We start from the raw sequence: 21,167 nt of genomic DNA on the forward strand, positions 1-21,167 counted from the left end.
ACTCCTCCCTGGTCCCGCCGGCTCCTCCCACCCCGGGTCACGCCGTGACAGGGGCGGAAGCGGCGGCGGCGGCGGCGGCCGAGCTGGGGCTGCGGCTCGCGGCGCGGATCCTGCTGTCCTGTGCGCGCGGCGCGCGGCTCCGGAGAGGCGCCGGCAGCCCCGGGCGGCGCGCAGCGTCTCGCCCGCGCTCCCAGGTGCGGGGCACGCGGCTCCGGGGGCGGGCGCGGGGGCGGCGGCGGATTTCGGGTGACAGCTCCGCACAAAGCGGCTTGGCTGGGGTGCAGGCTGCCCTTCTCCCCCTGTGCAGCGCCCCTCGCCCGGGTGGGAGGTGGACCGGTGCACCGGGGGCTGCCTCCGCCCTCCCCGGATTGGAAAGGGGGTGCGGGGTCCGAGGGAAGGGGGGGGATTCCCGGGCTGGCTTGTAGCAGCGACGGGCTTCCCCGATTCGTCGCGGGGTTGAGGGTCTCTCCTAACCGCCCCCCCTCCAATGCTTCCTTTCTGTGCAGCGGTGCCTTCTCCCCCCGACTCCCTTCACCTCTCCGGCGCAAAGGTGAGCCCCGGAGGCTGTTGCTTCTCCGACTTGGGAGAAGAGCCGAGAAAGCTTTTCAGAGAGCGAGGCGGCTGCAGCTGGCGCCGGGAACGTGGGGGGTCCCTCCTGGGGACTGTCAGAGCCCTGTCAGCTGGGGAGTGTCTGCGGCCCGCGGAGAGCCCCCAGTCCGGGGGTAGGAACTCCCTGGCGTGTTCTTGCCAGCCGAGGAGCCCGCCCAGCTTGCAGGTGTTGTAGTCATAGCCGGGCGCAGCCACCACGCGTTCGGCCCCGAGCGGCTTTGCCAGGTTGCTGGGGTAGCTCCTCGGGGCCTGAGCGCCCGGAGGGGGCGGCCCGGTTCCCGGAGCTGGTAGCCAACAGCCCGGCCGCTAGCAGGTGAAAGAGGAAGGAAGGGAGGCAGGCCCAGCTGTAGAAAGTTCAGGTTCCGTAATGTGGGATCGAGCCAGACGGAGGCCCAGCGTTCCCTGGGGTGGGGTGCGGGAGTCCCCAGACCACTCCATTTGGGGAGCGCGGCACTCTGCAGCCATGCACACCACACGACGGTCAATTTTTTGTTTTTTTTTTTAAACCTTTTGTAGTGGAAGAAGGGGACGGGAGGGAAGGTTTCTGCAGGACGTATAGGAGAAAATGACCGTCAAGAATTAAATTGTCTTTCGGGCAGAGAAAGTAGTCAAAGCGTTGAGGCAGTTGAACGGGATCCATATTTCGGAAAATTTCATGAACGTGGGTGCAATAAGGTGCTAGTCCTGCCGTATTTTCAGCGGCCCTGAGGGAAATTCTTGTTTCTCTTGTCTCTGAAGAAGTTTCTGGTAGTTTGTCTTATTTTTAGAAATTATGCTGATGCTGCTACACGTTTTTATTCCAACCTGAAGTCTTTTTGGATTCATATTTTTGTGAATTTTGCATTTTTTAAAAAAATTATTCAATAGGCTACTTCAGAAAAAACCTTGGGAATTATTAAAATAGAAATCGAGACATTGATTTACCTCCCCCCAAAACCTCACTTTTTTCTTCTAAAGATTTTATTTATTTAACAGAGAGAGAGACACAGTGAGAGAGGGAACACAAGCAGGGGGAGTGGGAGAGGGAGAAGCAGGCTTCCCGCCGAGCAGGGAGCCCGAAGTGGGACTCGATCCCAGGACCCTGGGATCATGACCTGAGCCGAAGGCGGACGCTTAACGACTGAGCCGCCCAGGCACCCCTCTTTTTGTCACTTTAAAAGAAAACCAAAGCTATACATTTAAAATTAGGAAGAAATATGCTTATATAATTATATTGAACATGAAACAGATTGGTTATATTTAGTTAGGTGTGTTTATCAATTTGAAAAACCAGGAGAGAGCACGTTCAGTATACTAATTGTTAGCACTTGTGATCAGTATTTCTAAGACTATACTGAAAAGTACAAAAGCTGTTGTCCTTCCAACTTAAAAATTTTTCCCTTCATCTTAAGCCCCAGAACCCCAGCAACAGTGAAAACACAGAAATTATAGTGTCAGAAAAGGATGAGGGAATATCACCGTTAATTATATACTTAAAGGTGGAAGTGTACGAACACTAAAAAAAATCTTGTATTTTTCCTAGACAACACAGATTTAACAGTGGCTTTTATAGTCACTGTTTTCCTTTCCTCTTAACCATTTCTTGAATTATATAATTCTTCATTGCAATTAAATATGTATTTTCCAGTACACAGTTGGATTAAAATGTTTGTTGAAATTTCCAGAAACTATGCTTTCTTTTGAGTTGCCAGTATTCCTGGGTGACAGGACCAAATGTTGCATGAAATGAGGCTGATTATATTTATGCTCCTAAACCCCACATTAGACTCAAATATTTTTGCTGCAATCCTTACACATAGTATACATTTACATATACTATATATATGTTTATATGTGCTTTGTGGCTCATTTTATGAATAATGTAAAACATATGTATTATATAAAGAGATTTGTTAGATTGGACGGCCTTTTGAAAATATAAATGTGATCCAGAAAGCCTTTGGGTGTAAGAATTATAGGTACACAGTAGTTCTGTTTACATTAGTACTAGTGCTTTATCCAGCAGTAGAATGAGCGGTATAGAACCAAAAGGCAACTTATTTAATGCTTAACTGTAATGTATTTCAGAATATGTATAGGGTTTGTGCGTTCATAACTAACATAATGGTTTTGAGAATGTGAAGACTGAGTTAGAGGAAGGCTCTCTACCTTACCACCGATGTCAGGATTTCTCGAAGTCTGTGTAGGTGGCGAATGAAGTTTTTGCATGTGATGTTAATAATCCATGAAAAATGCTCTTATGAATGTTAGTACAACTCATGGATAGGAAACAGTAAGATTACAAAGCCCTCAAAGCTTTTCTCCAAGATGAAGATTATATTTGTGGAATTTGTATCTTATAACACTTTTCCACTTTCAAATTCCTTACCCATAGGTGTGTCCTATTTTCATGTTATTGTGTGTGTGTGTGTAGTAAATACATGGATCAGGGAAGGAATTGTGATGATTGTAAAATCTGTTATTGCATACTTATGGTAAGCATTTTTATTTCTGAGTTAATTGAAAAATACTAATTCGATAACTCTTAATCTTTCATGGTTACTATGCATTATTTTTCTTATAGACTTTGGTTCTTGATGCTTATTTAACTGTGCTGTTATTAGGCCAGTTTGAAAGCTGGTAAATTTTTCTAGTAGAAGATACCAGTGACTGTCTAACTCAGTCCTAAATCCAGTAGTGACTGGATAGTGTGCCTGAGATTTTACTGAGAGGGAGCAAATGAGTTTTCTTTGTAGAGTATAATAAGATTGAAATTCAGGAGCTACTGAGAAGGCAGTAAGATGAAGAGGGACAGACAGACAGAAACCAGGTGTTTTTACTCATTGAATTTTACAAACAGCAGTATAATTGGTTTATTGGTCATCTGTGTGGTGTTTCTTATTTTTATATTTTTATATGTATATATTACTAATGGACAGCATTTATTAAGTACTTATAGTATGCCAGGTCTCGTGCTTTAAATAGATTATCTTACTCCTCACACCACTACTATGGTACACACTTGCTGTGCTCATTTTATACACGGGAACACTGAAGCTTAGTCTTAGATTAAGTAACTTGAAAGTAAGGGCTTCACACTAGGGCAGTCTAACTGCAGAGCATATGCTCTTACCTAGTAAACTACATAATAACTTTGCTCCAGAGTGTTGAAAGTATTACTGTTTACTTATTTAACTTTTTTTTTTTTAAAAACTTATTTAACTAAGCTTTTTTTTTTTTTAAGATTTTCTGAAACAATGGCAACACCACGGAGGAGGACAAAGAAAAAAGCATCTTTTGATCATTCTCCGGATAGCCTGCCTTTGAGGAGCTCCGGTAGGCAGGTATTAATTCATTTGTTCATTCATGCACCTGTTGGGTTTTGTTTGTTTTTAGAGGAAGAGTGCGAGCAGGGGTGGGTGGGGGGAGGCAGAGGGAGAGGAGAAAGAGAGAGAGAATCCTAAGCAGGCTCCACGCCCTAGCACAGAGCCCCTACACAGGGCTTGGTCTCACGACCCTGAGATCATGACCTGAGCCAAGTTCATGACCTGAGCTGAAATCAAGAGTTGGATGCTTCACCGACTGAGCCACTCAGGTGCCCCAAGTTTTTTTATTTTTAAGTCATCTCTGCACCCAACGTGGGGCTTGAGCTCCCAACCCTGAGATCAAGAGTTGCATGTTCCACTGACTGAGCCAGCCTGGTGCCCCACAACGTTAGTATGATTGGGGCTGAAGTGTTAGAGATGAAAAGGTACAATTCCAGTCCTCAAGGAACTTGTAGCCTAGCGGAGAAATTCCCCTTGGAACAATCACGGCACAGTGTGATAAAGTGATAGAATGTAGAAAAAAGTACATCTGGCAGAGGGAACTGCAAAGACAGGGGCATAGAGTGTGAATCAGCATGGGCTGTTCAGAGAACCACAGCTGTGTGGTTGCTCCCAGGATGTGAGCTGAGGCCAGATTATGCTTGGCTTGGCGTCATTCATAGGAATGTGGACTTCAGTTTGTAGCTGGTTGGCTGCTCTTGGCAGGTTACTTGCTGCCATCTCTTTTTTAGGGCTTTTTTTTTTTTTTTAAGAAAAATATTGAATGATGTAACTCTTTTTCTAAAATTATTCAGCTTTTGGGGGCACCTGGATGGCTTAGTCGGAAGAGTGTGCCACTCCTGACCTTGGGGTGGTGAGCAGCCCCATGTTGGGTGTAGAGATGACTTAAATACAAAAACTTAAAAAAAATAATAAAATTATTCAATTTTTTTAAATCTGCAGTACTGAGAGGATATGACTGTTCTAATTAAAGGGAAGAAAATTGGGGGGCGGCTCAGTGGGTTAAGCATCTGCCTTCGCTCAGGTCATGATCCCAGGGTCCTGGGATTGAGTCCCTTGTCGGGCTCCCTGCTCAGCGGGGAGCCTGCTTCTCCCTCTCCACTCCCCCCACTCCCTGGGCTCATGCTCTCTCTCACTATCTCTCTCTCTCTATCAAATAAAAAAAAAACTTTATTTCAGAGTGACTTTTGTTTTGACTGGTACAGCTTTTTCCTAAGAAAGGCTCACGTGCATTTTGGCTCTGTCCTCAGAGACCTGTCATTCACATGCTGCTTCTGTTTTTCCAGCAAGTCAGTGAATTATTTGCACACTGCAGGCTCAAGGGACTTGCTGTATCGTCAGCCCCTCACCTGCTGGCAGGGTGTTGTTGAGCTTCACAACATGGAAGTTGTTTCAGTCACGAACCTTCTACTTCCTTTACCCGGGGCCGTTCTGGGGGAAATCGTGTAACCTCAGCTGGTTCTTCCTCAGGCGAAGAAAAAAGCACCAGAGACGACAGACGAGGACGAAGACGGTGGGTCAGAGAAGAAATACAGGCGATGTGAGAAGTCTGGCTGCACAGTAGCGTGTCCTGTGTGCTTTGCAAGCGCTTCTGAAAGGTCTGTGAAGCAGGCGGTCGGCCTCCCCTCCCTGCCCCGGAGAGCATTCTTGGTGGGAGCATCATCCTCCCAAGATAGTTTTCCTAAAGAGGGAGATACTGTAAGTCATCTGACCTTTTACTTCCCGAGAAAAATCTTCAGTTAAGGCTTCTGAGTCAATAAAACCTGGAAAACAAATCCCATTTTTGTTTTTTAACCACAAAGAGGTGGTGGTGGTGGTGTTCACAGGGGCACCATAGGTCATTCTTTGGTTACGTTATTGGCTGTTTGACAGGCTCTGTTCGCCGGGGAGCCTGCTTGGTGGTCAGATCGCAGCTGGCTGTTCAGTGTTGGGCCATATGTTACTGCTAGAGACTGCCCAGGTCTCCTCCATACACACGCCGCTTGCAGCAAGCACAGTGACATTCCTTGTTTCGTGTCCTAAAACTCATTGCTCCGGGGAGTCCTGGGAGAAAACTTCCGAGCCCCAGGCCCTTGTGTGCAGCCAGCTGGGTTAGGTACCACGGGTCTTTAAGTCCCTGTGTCTTCACCAGGTTTTATTATGTATCAGACATCCTTTTAAGTTTCCCTGGTCATCAATTCTCGGTGGTTAGGATTCTAAGTGGAGATGGTACAAAATGGGCTCATAGGATGTGCTCAAGACCTGTTTTTATTTTTTTATTTTTATTTTTTTTAAAGATTTTATTTATTTATTTGAGACAGAGAGAATGAGAGAGAGAGAGCACATGAGAGGGGGGAGGGTCAGAGGGAGAAGCAGGCTCCTTGCTGAGCAGGGAGCCCGATGCGGGACTCGATCCAGGGACTCCAGGATCATGACCTGAGCTGAAGGCAGTCGCTTAACCAACTGAGCCACCCAGGCGCCCTCAAGACCTGTTTTTAAAAAAGCGGGAAGAAATGCTTATTCATTACCAAAGCTACACTTTTTTTTGCTATTTTCAGATGTGCCAAAAACGGCTACACATCCCGATGGTATCACCTCTCCTGTGGGGAGCATTTCTGTAATGAATGCTTTGACCATTACTACAGAAGGTTTGTTCACTAATTGTTGGAGCTTGCAGAGGGGATGGTGGGGGGCGGGGGGCGGCTGCAGAAGGGGTCAGACAGTTAAGATGGAGCCCCCGGGCTTACTGAATTATTCCACCCTTTCAGCCACGCCTGAGCTGACTACAGCTGTGCCAGAACTGTGGTCCAGTGGCTGGGTGCGTGCTGTGTGCGCGCACGCTCAGGGCTCAGAAAGTACCTGTTACGACACAGTTGTTCTTTCTAGTCTGCAAGTTCTGAAAAATCTAGGCCCTGCTTTGCTGTTCTGTGACTGTGCATGGGGCAGTGATGCAGAGATTTGGGGGAGGATGCTGACAACTCTGGGGTGCTGGACAGACGGGAAGCCATCCCATCTTAATAGTTTTCCATACTAAACTGGAAGGAATGCACCCCTCCCAACCACTTGTTTGATGGGTGTGGAGATAACTTTCCTTATAATATGGCCGGTTAAGTCCTTGACGAAAGGCTTACTGACCTGCCACCTGTTTGGAAAACCTAGTGAACTTCTAGCTTGATATATTTATTTTTATTCTTTTTCAGCCATAAGGACGGATATGACAAATACACTACCTGGAAAAAAATATGGACTAGCAATGGAAAAACCGAACCTAGTCCCAAAGCTTTCATGGCAGACCAGCAGCTCCCCTACTGGGTAAAAAGTGTAATGCTGTATTGTCCTGGGAAACATTTGAGGAGCAAAAGGCAGGAATGAATGAAAATACTGATTTTTTAGGAAATCTTTATGTTATTACACTTACGCTTCTTTCTAGGTCTGTTAAAACACATCACTTTTTAAATTTCTGTTGAAAAACTTGATAATTCACATAGTACAAAGAAGCATACAGATCTTAGGTCGAAAATCATACTTTGCATATAATTTTTTGTAGCTTTTAGTTTATCGATTTAATTTTACTTTCCCATGTAGCCATTCTTTGAAAATATATTTTAGTGATTGTGTATATTAGATAAATATACTATCATTTAATAAATGATTTACTAATTTTTAAAATATTATAGGTAATTTTGAGCTTCTCTTGCACACTTAAATTTTTTTTATCGAAGCAAGGTTCACATAAAATTAACTATTTTATTTTTTTTAAGTTTTATTATTTTAAGTACTCTCTACACACAACGTGGGCCTTTAACTCATGACCCCAAGATCAAGAGTCGCATGCTCTTCCCCTGAGCTAGTCAGGTGCCCCACATTAACTATTTTAAAGTGCACGGTTTAGTGGCATTTAATACATTGATAATATTGTGCAGCCAAATGCTAATTCCAAGGCATTTTCATCATTCACAGAGGAAACCTGTGCCCATCGAATAGTCACTTTCCAATCCCCCTCCCCTAGCCCCTGGCAACCACTGATCTTTGTCTTTGTGAGATACCTATTTTGGATGTTTTATATAAAGGAATCATGCAGTATGTGACCTTTCATCACTGGCTTCTTTCAAGTAGCATCATGTTTTTGAGGTTCGTCTATGTTGTAATTCATTCCTTTTCATGGATAATATTTCATTGTATGGATTGGTCAGATTTTATTTATCCATTCATCAGTCATCTGTTGGTGGACATTTGGGTTGTTTTCACTTTTTAGTTATTGCATATAGTTGCTGGTATGGACATCTGTACATGAAGATTTGAATACCTGTTTTCAGTTCTGTTTGGCATATACCTAGCAATAAAAGTACTGGGTTGTAATGGTAACTATTTAATCCTTTGAGGGACAACCAGACTCTTTTCCATAGCACACTGCTGCGTGGTCTTCATTCCCAGCAGCACTGAGTGGGGTTCAGATTTCGCCACATCCTCATCAACTCTTGTTTTCCATTATTTTGATTTTAGCTATCGCAGTAGGCATGAATGAGAGATACCCCTCGTGGGAGTATCTCATTGTGGTTTTGATTTGCATTTTCGTAATGATTAATGCATTTTTTGGGGTGCTTATTGACCATTTGTTTATCTTCTTTGGAGAAATATCCGTGCAAGTCTTTTGCCCATTTTTAAAAAATCATTGATTGTATTCCCTATGCTGTACATTTCATTTCTGTGACTTAATTTATAACTGGAAGTTTGTAGCTCTTAGTTGCTTTCACCTGTTCCATCCCTCTACCCACCTCGCCTCTGCAACCACCAGTTTGTTCTCTGTATTTAAGAGTCCTTTGTTTTCCTCTTTGTTCATTTTTTAGTTTCCACATATAAGCAAAATCACATGGTATTTACCTTTCTCTGATTAGTTTCACTTAATACAGTGTTCTCTAAGTTCATCCATGTTGTTACAAATAGCAAAATCTCATTCTTTCTATGTTTGTGTTATATTCCATTGTGTGTGGGTGTGTGTGTATCTCACTTCTTTCTTATTCATTCATCTGTTGATGGACACTTGGGCTGCTTTCATATCTTGACTTTTTTAAACAGTGCTACAGTAAACATAGGGTGCATATGTCTTTTCAAATTAGTGTTTTTGTTTTCTTTGGGTAGATACCCAGGAGCGGAATTACTGGATCATATGGTAATTCTATTTATTTTTTGAGGAAACTCCATATGTTTCCCACAGTGGTTGCAACAATTTATGTTCTTACCAACAATGCACAAGTGTTCCTTTTCCTCCACATTCTCACCAACACTTATTATTTCTTGTTTTTTTAATACTAGCCATTCTGACAGGTGTAAGGTGGTATCATTGTGGTTTTGATTTGCATTTCCCTGATGATGAGTGATGTTGAGCATCTTTTCATGTGTCTGTTGGCCATCTGTAGGTCTTCTTTGGAAAAATGTCTATTCAGGCCCTCTGCCCATTTTTTAATTGGATTATTTGTTTTCTTGGTGTTGAATTGTAGAAGTTCCTTATATAGTTTGGATATTAACTATTGGATATGTCATTTACAAATATCTTCTGTTCACTGGGTTGCCTTTGGGTTTTGTTGATGGTTTCTACACTGTGCAAAAGCTTTTTATTTTAATGTAGTCCCAACTGTTTATTTTTGCTTTTGTCTCCCTTGCCTCAGAAGACATATCCATAAATATGTTGCTAAGGCCAATGTCCAGGAACTTACTGCCCATGGTTCCTTTTGGAAGTTTTACAGTTTCAGGTCTCACATTTAGATCTTTCATCCATTTTGAGTTTATTTTTGTGTATGGTGAGAGAAAGTGGTCCAGTTTCATTCTTTTGTATGTAGCTGTCCAGTTTTCTCAGCACTATTTGTCGAAGAGACTGTCTTTCCCCCATTGTATATTCTTGCCTCCCCACTGTAGATTAATTGATCATATAGACATGGGTTTATTTCTGGGGTCTCTCCTGTTCCATTGACCTGTGTGTTTTGGGGCCAGTACCATAGTGTTTTGATTACCACAGCTTTGTTGTATATCTTGACATCTGGGATTGTGATAGCTTCAGTTTTGTTCTTTCTCAAGACTGCTTTGGCTATTCAAAGTCTTTTGTAGTTCCATACAAATTTCAGGATTATTTTAGTTCTATGAAAAATGCCGTTGGTATTTTGATAGGAATTGCATTAAATCTGTAGATTGCTTTGGGTAGTATGGACATTTTAACAATATTCTTTCAATCCATGAGTATGATAAATCATTCCATTTGTATCATCAAATTTTTTCATTAACATCTTACAGTTTTCAGAGTACAGGTCTTTCACTTCCTTGGTTAAGTTTATTCCTGGGTGTTTTTATTCTTTTTGGTGCAATTGTAAATGCGATTGTTTTCTTAATTTTTTTTTTCTGCTACTTCCATTATTAGTGTGTAGAAACACAACTGATTTCTCTATATTAATGTTATATTCTGCAACTTTCCTGAATTCATTTATTCTAATAGTTTTTTGGTGGAGTCTTTTAAGAGTTTTCTATATATAATATGTCATCTGCCAATAGTGACGGTTTTACTTCTTTTGTACCAATTTGGATGCTTTTTATTTCTTTATGCAGCAATCAGACAAGAAAAATACATAAAAGGCATCTTTTTTAAACAACCCATTTTTAAATTTTAAACAAATACTTTCTCCTACGGGTTGCCTTTTCACATCTTGATAGTGTCTTTTGCTGTGCAAAGTTTCTTATTTTGAAGTTCAGTTTATCCATTTTTTTTTCTTTTGCTGCTTGTGCTTTGGTGTCCTATCCAAGAATCTATTGCCAAATCTGAGATTGACTCCTATGTTTTCTTCTAAGAGTTTTATCACTTCAGCTCTTTATTTAGATGTTTGATCCATTTTGAGTTTTTTTTTTTTTAAGATTTAGAGAGAGTGTGCATGAGCGGGAGCAGAGGGAGAAGGAGAGAGAGTCTCAAGCAGACTCCCCACTGAGTGCAGAGCCCACCACGAGTTCAGTCTCATGACCCATGAGATCATGACCTGAGCTGAAACCAAGAGTCAGACGCTTAACCGACTGAGCCACCCAGATGCCCCCATTTTGAGTTAATTTTTGTATGCGTGTGAAGTAGTCATCCAACTTAATTCTTTCCATATGGATATCTGCACACTTTAAAAAAATAAACCTTATATTTTGGAATAATCTTAAATTTACAGAAAAGTTATAAGGATAGTAACAGAGAATTCCCATATATCCTTCATCCAGTTCCTCCTAATGTTATCATCCACCAACCATAATGTAAAGCTCAGAAATTAACATCGGTGCAGTACTAATAACTACGTTACAGACTTTATTTGGATTTCATCAGGTTTTTCTCCAGTGTCCTTATGGTTCCGGGATCTAGCTCAGGATCCCACACTGCACTTAATGTGCATACTTTTTGACTAAATTTAACTCTGATCATTTCCTTAGGTTAGAGCTGGAAAGCCTTTCTGACAACAGTGCTTAGATCCCCTTTGCCCTTTCCTGGTGCCTGAGCTAGTATTGAATCAGAAGTCATTATCCCCGTGGGGTAAAAGTGGATTATATGGGTGGTGGTGATGCAAGGGGGAGGAAAAAGTACTCACGAAAAGGTTGGTCAGATCTTATGGAAAGAATGGCAGAGTGAGTGGTGGAGGATAGACATGCTAGCTCAAGATGAGCCAACTCACTGACCTTGACATCTTGCTTTCCATCTAGGTTCAGTGTACAAAACCCGAGTGTAGAAAATGGAGACAGCTTACCAAGGAAATCCATCTTACTCCACAGATAGCAAGGACCTACCGATGTGGTATGAAATTGAATACTACTATTAAGGTATGAGCTCTGTTGGTTTTCCTTTTGACTTAATGGGTAGGTTGATTTAGTTGTAACTAAAGAGTGATGGTGTATATTTTTCATTTATTGTATTGATCATTTTGTCGGGATTACGGGACCCCAACTGTGATAGCTTAACTGATTGAAGACTTTATTTTTTTCTCATGATAAGCAGTTTGGAAATAGCCTGTCCAGGGCTGGCGTGGCTGCCCAGGGAAGTCTCTGTACCAGTTTCAAGTCCCACCAGAAGATGGTTGCTGTACCATCAGCCATTGTGTCCAAATTCTAAGCAGAAAAGATGAGAAAGGCAAAGGGCAAGAGAGGTGTGCCAGCTGAGCTTCTCCGTCTTTTATTGGTAAAATAGTAGCTTTCCAGAAAGTTCCAGCAGTAGATTTCTCTTTACATCTCATTGCCAGAACAGGATCATGCAACTACTGTGAACAACAGTAGAGAGATAAAGGAAGGAAGTGTAACTGAGCATGTTGCAATATCAGTCAAAACCAGGATCCTTTTAGTAAGGAAGAAGGGATGAATGGATATGTTTGGGCAATTAGGAATCTGACATAGTTGATATACTGTGCCTTTTTTTTTGTATATATGTGGCAATTACTTAGTATTTAAAATGTCTAACTTTTTTTTTTTATATTAGTTTCAGGTGTATAATCTAGTGTTTCAGTAATTCTATACTCAGTGCTCATCATGATAAGTGCCCTCCTTAATCCCCATCACCTATTTCCCCATCCCCCACCCACCTCCCCTCTGGCAACCATCAGTTTGTTCTGTATATTTAAGAGTCTGTTTCTTGGTATGTTTCTTTCTCTCTCTTTTATTTTCCTTTGCTTGTTTGTTTTGTTTCTTAAACTTCACATACGAGCGAAATATATGGTGTTTGTCTTTCTCTTACTGACTTATTTCACTTAGCATTATACTCTCTAGATCCATCCATGTTGTTACAAAAAGGCAAGATTTCATTCCTTTTTTATGGCTGAATAATATTGCATTGTGTATATATACCACATCTTCTTTATCCAGTCATCTGTTGATGGACACTTGGGCTTCTTCCGTAATTTGGCAATTGTAGATAATGCTGCAATAAACAAACAGGTGTACATATCCCTTTGAATTAGTGTTTTTGTATTTTTTGGGTAAATACCCACTAGTGCAATTATTGGATCATAGGGTAGTTCTGTTTTTAACTTTTTGAGGACCCTCCATACTGTTCTCCACACCAGCTGCACCAGTTTGCATTCCCACCAACAGTGCAAGAGGGTTCTTTTTTCTCCACATCCTCACCAACACTTGTTTCTTGTGTTGTTGATTTTAGCCATCCTGACAGGTGTGAGGTGATATTGTGGTTTTGATTTGCATTTCCCTGATGAGTGATGTTGAGCATCTTTTCATGTGTCTGTTGGCCATCTGTATGTCTTTTTGCAGAGATGTCTGTTCACGTCTTCTGCCCATTTTTGGTTGGGTTATTTGTTTTTTTCGGTGTTGAGTTGTATTGGTTCTTTATATATTTTGGATACTAACCCTTTATCAGCTAAGTCATTTGCAAATACCGTCTCCCATTCAGTAGGTTACTTCTTAGTTTTGTTGACAGTTTCATTCACTGTGCAGAAGCTTTTTATTTTGATGTAGTCCCAATAGTTTATTTTTGCTTTTGTTTCCCTTGCCTCAGGAGACCTATCTAGAAAAATGTTGCTATGGCCAATGTCAAAGAAGTTACTGCCTGTGTTCTCTTCAAGGATTTTTATGGTTTCAGGCCTCACGTTTAGGCCTTTAATGCATTTTGACTTTATTTTTGTGTATGGTGTAAGAAAGTGGCCTAGTTTCATTCTTCTGCATGTAGCTGTTCACTTTTTCCAACATCATTTGTTAAAGAGACTGTCTTTTTCCCATTGGATATTCTTAGCATAGATTTTTGCATTTATGTTCATCAGAGATATTGGCCTGTAGTTCTCTTTTTTGTGGTCTTTATCTGATCTTGGTATCAGGGTAATAATGCTGGCCTAACAGAATAAATCTGGGAGTTTTCCTTCCTTTTCTAATTTTTGGAATAGTTTGAGAAGAATAGGTATTGACTCTTCTTTAAACGTTTGGTAGAATTCAGCTGTGAAGCCATCTGGTTCTGGATTTTTGTTGGGAGTTTTTTGTTGTTGTTACTGATTCAGTTTCTTTGTTGGTAATTCGTCTGTTCAAATTTTGTGTTTCTTCCTGCTTCAGTTTTGGTAGGTTATATGTTCTATGAATTTATCCATTTCTTCTAGGTTGTCCAATTTGTTGGCATATTGTTTTTTATAATAAACTGTTGCAATTGTTTATATTTCTGTGGCGTTGGTTTTTATTTCTCCTCTCTCACTTGTGACTTTGAGTCCTTTCTCTTTTGTTCTCGATGAGTCTGCCTAGACGTTTATCAGTTTTATTGTTGTTTTTTTTTTTTTTTTCAAAGAACCAGCTCCTGGTTTCATTTATCTGTTCTATTGTTTTTTTTTTTTAGTTTATATAGCACTTATTTCTGCTTTAATCTTTATTTTTTCCTTCCTTCTGCTGGCGTTAGGCTTCATTTGTTCTTTTTCTAGCTCCTTTAGGTGTAAGATTAGGTTGTTTGAGATTTTTCTTGCTTCTTGAGGTAGGCCTCTGTTGGCTATATAGTTCCCTTTTAGGACTGCTTTTGCTGTGTCCCAAAGGTTTGAATCATCGTGTTTCACTTTCATTTATTTCCATGTACTTTTAAAATTTCTTCTTGTATTTCCTGGTTGACCCATTCATTGTTTAATAGCATGTTATTTAACCTCCATGTATTTGTGCCCTTTCCAGATTTTTTCTTGTGGTTGACTTCTAGTTTCATAGCATTGCGGTCAGAAAAGATGCATGGTGTGACTTTGATCTTTTTAAATTTGTTAAGGCTTGGTGTTTTGTTTTTTTTTTAAAGATTTTATTTATTCATTTGAGACACAGAGATAGAGCATGAGCAGGGAGAGAGGCAGAGGGAGAGGGAGAAGCAGGTTCCCCACTGAGTCAGGAGCCTGGTGCGGGGCTCGGTCGCAGGACCCTGGGATCATGACCTGAGCCGAAGGCAGATGCTTAACCCAAGTGCCCCTGTTGAGGCTTGTTTTGTGGTCTAATATGTGATGTGTTCTGGAGAATGTTCCATGTACACTTGAAAAGAATGTGTATCTGCTGCTTTAGGATGAAATGTTCTGAATATCTCTCTTAAGGATTTAAGAGATAGTGTTGTCATACTGTTCCTGTGTAACACTCAAAGCCATTGTTCCCTTGTTGACTTTCTGTTTAGATAATCTGTCCATTGATGTAAGTCAGGTGTTAAAGTCCCCTACTATTTTTGAATTATCGATTAGTTCCTTTATGTTTGTTATTAATTGTTTTATGTATTTGGGTGTTCCTATGTTGGGTGCATAAATATTATTTTAAAAGATTTATTTTAGAGAGAAAGAGTGAGCAGGGGGAGGGGCAGAAGGAAAGGGAGAGGCAGAGAATCTCAAGCAATCTGAGTGAGGAGCCCAACATGGGGCTTGACCCCATGACCCTGAGACCATGATCCAAGCCAAAACCAAGAGTCCGACACTTAACCGACTGAGCCACCAAGGCCCCCGGGTAAATAAATATTTATAATTGTTAGGTTTTCTTGTTGGATTGTCCCCTTTATTATAGTGTCCTTCTTTGTCTCTTATTACAGGCTTTCTTTTAAAGTCTGTTTTGTCCAATAGAAGTATTGCTACTCCAGCTTTCTTTTAACATCCATTTGCATGATAAATGTTTCTCCATTCCTCACTTTCAATCTGCTGGTGCTTTTAAGTCTAAAATGAGTCTCTTGTAGGCAGCATACATGGGTCTTGTTTTTTAATCCATTCTGTCACGCTCTGTCTTTTGAGTGGAGCATTTAGTTCACGTACATTCAGTGTCATTATTGATAGATAAGTATTTATTGCCATTTCATTACTTGTTTTGTCATTTGCTTTTGAAGATTTCCTCTGATCCTTGTCTTTTTCCCTTTCATGGTTTGCTGGTTTTCTTTAGAGATATATTTGGATTTCTTTCTCTTCATTCTTTGCATATTTGTTGGTGGTTTTTGATTTGTGGTTACCATTAGGTTTATATATAATCTCTTCGTCATGTAGCAGTCTGTGTTAAGTTGATGGTCATTTAGGTTCGAACCCATTCTTTTCTCCTGTCTTCCCCACGTTTTAGGTGTAGGGTGTCATATTTTACATCCTTTTATTTTGTGGGTTCCTTGACTAATTTTTTATGGAAATACTCATTTTTATTGCTTCTGTGTTTCCTACCCTCATACGATCATTTTTGGTCTTTCCACTCAAAAAGTCCCCTATAATTTTTTTTTTTTTAAGATTTTTATTTATTTATTTGTCAGAGAGAGAGACAGAGCACAAGCAGGGGGAGCAGCAGAGGGAGAGGGAGAAGCAGGCTCCTCACTGAGCAAGGAGCCCGATGTGGGACTCGATCCCAGCACCCTGGGGTCATGACCTGAGCCGAAGGCAGACGCTTAACGACTGAGCCACCCAGGCATCCCAGAAAAGTCCCCTATAATATTACTTGCAAGGCTGGTTTAGTGGCCATGAATTCCTGTAGGTTTCCTTATCCCTTCCTTATCTCTCCTCCTATTCCGAATGATAGCCTTGTTGGAAAGAGTATTCTTGGCTGCAGGTGTTTCCCCTTTGGCATTTTGAATATATCATGCCACTGTTTTCTGGCTTGGAAAGTTTCTGCTGAAAAATCTGCGGATAGCCTTATGGGGTTTCCTTTCTCTATGTAACTGTCTTCATTTATATTACTGCTCTTAATATTTTTTCCTTATCGCTGTATTTTACCATTTTAATTACAGTATGTCTTGGTGTGGATTGGCTTTTGTTGATTTTTATTGGGGGTTGTCTGTGCCTCCTGGATCTGGATATCTCATCCCTTCCCCAGATTAGGGAACTTTTCAGCCGTTCTTTTTTTTTTTTTTTTTTAATATTTTATTTATTTACTTATTTAAGAGAGAGAGAGAGAGTGAGTGCATGTGCTGGCCGGGGGAGGGAGAGGGACAAGCAGACTCCACACTGAGTGCAGAGCCCGACTCAGGGCTCGATCCCATGATCCTAAGACCATGACCTGAGCCAAAACCTAGAGGAGGATTCGTAACTGACTGAACCACCCAGGTGCCCCTCAGCTGTTATTTCTTCAAGTAAATTCTCTGCTCCATTTTCTCTCTGTCTTCGTCTTCCGGGACTCCTATAATACGAATGTTATTACATTTGATGAAGTCACTGAGTTCTCTAAATCTGTTCTCATTTTGCATCATTCTTTTCTCTCTTTTGTTCAACTTGATTACTTTCCATTACTCTGTCTTCTGTGTCACTAATTCTTTCCTCTGCTGCTTTCATCCTGCTGTTCATTCCAAGAGTGTGCTTTTCATTTTACTCTGCTGTGTTATTCCTTTTCTCTGTGTCAAGGGTCTCAGTGTTGTCCTCTACTCTTTTCTCAAGTTCAGTGAATATTGTGATCATTGCTTTAAATTCTCCATCAGGCATGTTACTTATATCTGTTTCCCTTAGGACTCTGGCTGTGGCATTGTCCTTTTCTTTAATTTGGGGCACATTCCTCTCTCTTCCTATCTTGTCCAAGTCTCTATGCCTGTTTCTTTGTGTTAGGAAAACCAGCTACATCTATTCTTGAGGGTAATGGCCTTATGAAGAAGAGGTCCTGTAGTGTCTTGCTATGTAGTGTACCCTGTTCCCCAGCCTGGCGCTTCTGGGACTCTCTCCAGTGTGTGCTGGGAGCGCTCTGATGTTGTGTCCTGGACACTTTATCCTTCAGGCCAGTCATCTGCAGAGGCCCTCTTTGCTTTTGTGGGCAGTGTTTGGTTCCTAGCCTGATGTGGTGCATTTTAACTAGAGTGTTCTGGCTTGCTTGTGAAATGGGACCCATCATCACTGCCACCAGAACTGAGGCCTTGAAAACCTCCAAGGTGGGGAGATGTGGTGTGGGCAGGGGTTTTCACTGGCCTTTGGCAGTAACAGGCCTGCCATGCTGGGATTTAGGCAAACGTGACTGGCAAGGTTGGTTCCCCTGGAACACAGGGCTGGGGAGAGGCTTGACGTAAGCAAGTTAGGTAGCAAATGTGGGCACTGGGCTGGTTCCTGTGGGTGGCTCTGTGTTAATGCTGAGGGCAGGCAAGAGAAATGGCTCCTGCCAGTTCCTTTGTTACCAGAGGCACCTCTCCATGATTGCTGCTTCTCTGGGACATGCTCTGAGATGAACAGCTAACCTCCCCACCTTGTGCCCCAGGTGCTCTTCAGATCACTGTTTTTTCCATGCTGTATGTCTGAGGGCTGTTCACCTTGCCTTCTCTCCAAGAGTAACCCCGATCGCCTCCGGGCTGTATCCCAGCCAACTCCATTGACCTTTAGAACTCCAGGCTTTAAGTCCTGCTGGTTGCAAGAACTCACGAAATTCCGTCCTTCTTACTTTCCAAGCCCGTTGCTATGGGGATTCATTTTCCCTGTGCACTCCCCCCCTGTGCATGGGCATGGTATATCTCTCCATCTTTTCTTTAATTTCTCTCCAGAGTTTTTTCCTAGTTTTCACTGAGGGTGTCTTTTATTAAATTTATTTTTAGATATTTTGCCTTTTCCTGTAATTATAAGTGGAATTTATTTTTAACTTCATTTTCAAGTTGTTTATTACAATTATATAGAAATACAGTTTACTTGTATATCTACCCAGAGACTTTCTTGAATTCTTATTAAATTTCGAAGAACTTTTTGTAGATTCCTTTGGGTTTTCTACAGTCATAGCAACTGTGAATAAAGACTCTTGTGCTTTTTTTTAAAAACTAAATTTTTTAGCTCTTTCTTCTTCTTGCCTTATTACTTTGGTCAGGATCATCAGTACAGAGTTGAGCAGAAGTTGGAGAACAGCTGTCTCTTCTTGGTCCTGACTTAGGAGGAATGTGTTCAGTATTTTATCATTATGTCCATTGCTAGCTGTAGCTTTTCACAGACGTCTTTGATCAGACTGAGGAAGTTCCTCTCTCTCCCTAGTTTGCTGAGAACGTTTTATTATGAGTGGATGTTGGATTTTGTCAGAAACTTTCTCTGCGTCTTTTGTGATGGTCATGTGGGTTTTTCTCCTTTAATCTATTAATGTGACTTGTACGGATTCTAGCATGTTGAAACAACCTTGCGTTCCTGGGTGGGGGGGAGAATCCCACTCGTTCTTAATACATTATCCTTTAATGTATTGTTGGATTCCGTTTGCTCATATTTTGTTGTGGAATTCTGCACCTGTGTTCATGATGAATACTATCTGTCATTTTCTTTTCTTGTAATATCCTTGTCGGGTTCTGGTATCCAAGTTATGCTGGCTCCATAAGACAGAATGAGAAGTATATCCTCCTCCTCTGTTTTGTTAAAGAGTCTGTGTAAGGTTGATAATGATTTCTTTTTTACTGTTTGGTATAATTCAGTAGTGAAGACATTGGGCTAGTTTTCTTTGTGAGAAGTTTTGAAATGACAAATTCAGTGTCAGTATCACAGATACATGGCTAGTCACGTGGTTTATTCTACCAGTTTTAGATTAGTTGTGTTTTGTGGGTTTATAAAAAAAAATTTTTTTTTTAAATTTTGTCAGAGGGCATGAGCTCAAGCAGGGGGGAGCCCCATGTGGGACTCGATCCCAGGACCCCAGGATCATGACCTGAGCCGAAGGCGGAAGCTTAACCGACTGAGTCACCTGGGCGTCCCCAAATTTTTTTAATTAAAAAAAAATTTTTTTTTTTCCAGAGAGAGGGCGTGTGCGTGCATGTGTGTGAGCAAATGGTGGGGGGGAGGGGCAGAGAAAGGGAGAGAGAGAATCTTAAGCAGTAAAAAGCCCTACTCGGGGCTAGATCTCACCACTCTGAGATCATGACCTGAGCTGAAATCAAGAGTAGGACACCTAATCGACTAAGCCACCTGGGTGCCCCTAATTATTTTTAAGTAATCTGTCCAGTGCAAAGCTCAAACTCACACCCGAGATCAAGGGTCACACGTTCCACCGACTCAGCAAGCCAGGCACCCCTAGACAGTTGTGTTTTTGAAGAAATTTATTTCATCTACATTGTCATATTTGTTAGAGTTATTTGCACTGTTCCCTTATTCTTCTCTTAGTGGGATCTGTGGTGGTATCCCTGTTTCATTTTTGATGTTGGCAGTTTGGGAGTGAAGGGTGGAAAGCACAGATCTAAGCCTGGGGACCGGGGTCCTGGGATTAGCAAGTCTCGTGCTGAAGCCTTTCGGTTCAGCACCTAAATTGGTGCGCGGGCTGGACCTTTGGGGCAGAAGCCCTGTTTGCGGGACAGGAGAGAAAAACAAGGGAGGGGGCTGATGTTGGGGGGCTTGGTAATTCCAGGCTGAGTGGGTCCAGGGACGGGAACCGGGGTTGGAGTAGTGAAGGCTAGTGAAGGCGAGCCGATCAGTATCGGGGTTGCACTAAGCTTAACTTGAACCTCTGCCTCAGATGATTTCTCAAGTGGATTTCATTATAATATTTAAAGGAGAGCTCAGCCAGGGAGCAGTGGAAAATAGCAGACTATTTTAATAGAAATTAGCCTCGGGGCCATTTTCACTCAACCTGTTTTTGTGACGATTCCAAACAATTGTTCTAAAGGATTAAACAAATATCTTGGATGACTTGCCTAATAATGTTATGTTACTAAATACTAGGTGTGTTTTACATGCAAAGTTTATATGAAAGTAATTTGTCCTGTCTGTGGTTTAACTGGGTTTGGAGTTCTCTGTCATCCCTCTTCTTTTTCGTGTGTGATAACAGAAAGTGCAATGTCGACGTTGTTTCTACTCATTCTTCAGATCATCTATGTCCCTTTTCCTGTTTACTTGATTTTTCTTCCAGTGGTCTGTGTCTTTTTCACTTTCTTCAACTTGAGCTGCTTTGGAAAAGCCCAAGGTTTTCTGTAGAACGAGCTTGTTTTTTTAGAAAAATGACATGTGCTCATCTTTGAAACATTGAAGCAATACAGAAAAGAACAAAGATGATAGCAGAAAACCAAACTCATGCGGTCACCGTCATGAAATAACCGTTGTCTGATGAGGTTCATTCGAGAATATTCCCACCTGTGTGCAAGGAGAAGGCCTGGCTGACAGATCACTTCGGAGTGAAAAATAATACCACACGTGCTGGTTTCTACGGTTGCATTTCATAAGACCAAACTTAACATAAGAAAAAGAAGCCAAAGTGAAGTAAGAACTTGCTGAACATGGAATAATTATTTCTTCATCACAAAGAATAGCAGTTTCTAAAATCTCCCTGAGGGGCGCCTAGGTGGCTCAGTTTGTTGAGCATCTGCCTTCAGCTCAGGTCATGATCCCAGGGTCCTGGGATCGAGCCCCGCATTGGGCTCCCTGCTCAGCGGGGAGTCTGCTTCTC

The 21,167-nt window shown here is 41.6% G+C and overlaps 1 protein-coding gene across 2 annotated transcripts in view; it reads left to right on the forward strand.

Moving 5' to 3' along the window:
• Positions 1-98: 98 nt before the first annotated feature.
• KDM1B (lysine demethylase 1B) overlaps positions 99-21,167 on the forward strand; it is a 55,506-nt gene continuing 34,437 nt past the window's right edge. The window contains exons 1-7 of one of the 2 annotated variants that reach the window (XM_032424670.1): positions 99-194; positions 507-550; positions 3,833-3,932; positions 5,385-5,512; positions 6,452-6,541; positions 7,094-7,205; positions 11,607-11,723. In XM_032424670.1, the coding sequence (XP_032280561.1) occupies positions 3,846-3,932; positions 5,385-5,512; positions 6,452-6,541; positions 7,094-7,205; positions 11,607-11,723 (534 nt within the window). In that variant the 5' untranslated portion in view covers positions 99-194; positions 507-550; positions 3,833-3,845. The remainder of the gene's footprint in view (positions 195-506; positions 551-3,832; positions 3,933-5,384; positions 5,513-6,451; positions 6,542-7,093; positions 7,206-11,606; positions 11,724-21,167) is intronic. The other variant, XM_032424671.1, reaches the window with a different exon arrangement.

This window comes from Phoca vitulina, unplaced genomic scaffold, assembly GCF_004348235.1.
Source record: "Phoca vitulina isolate PV1807 unplaced genomic scaffold, GSC_HSeal_1.0 scaffold31, whole genome shotgun sequence".
Classification (NCBI taxonomy): domain Eukaryota; kingdom Metazoa; phylum Chordata; class Mammalia; order Carnivora; family Phocidae; genus Phoca; species Phoca vitulina.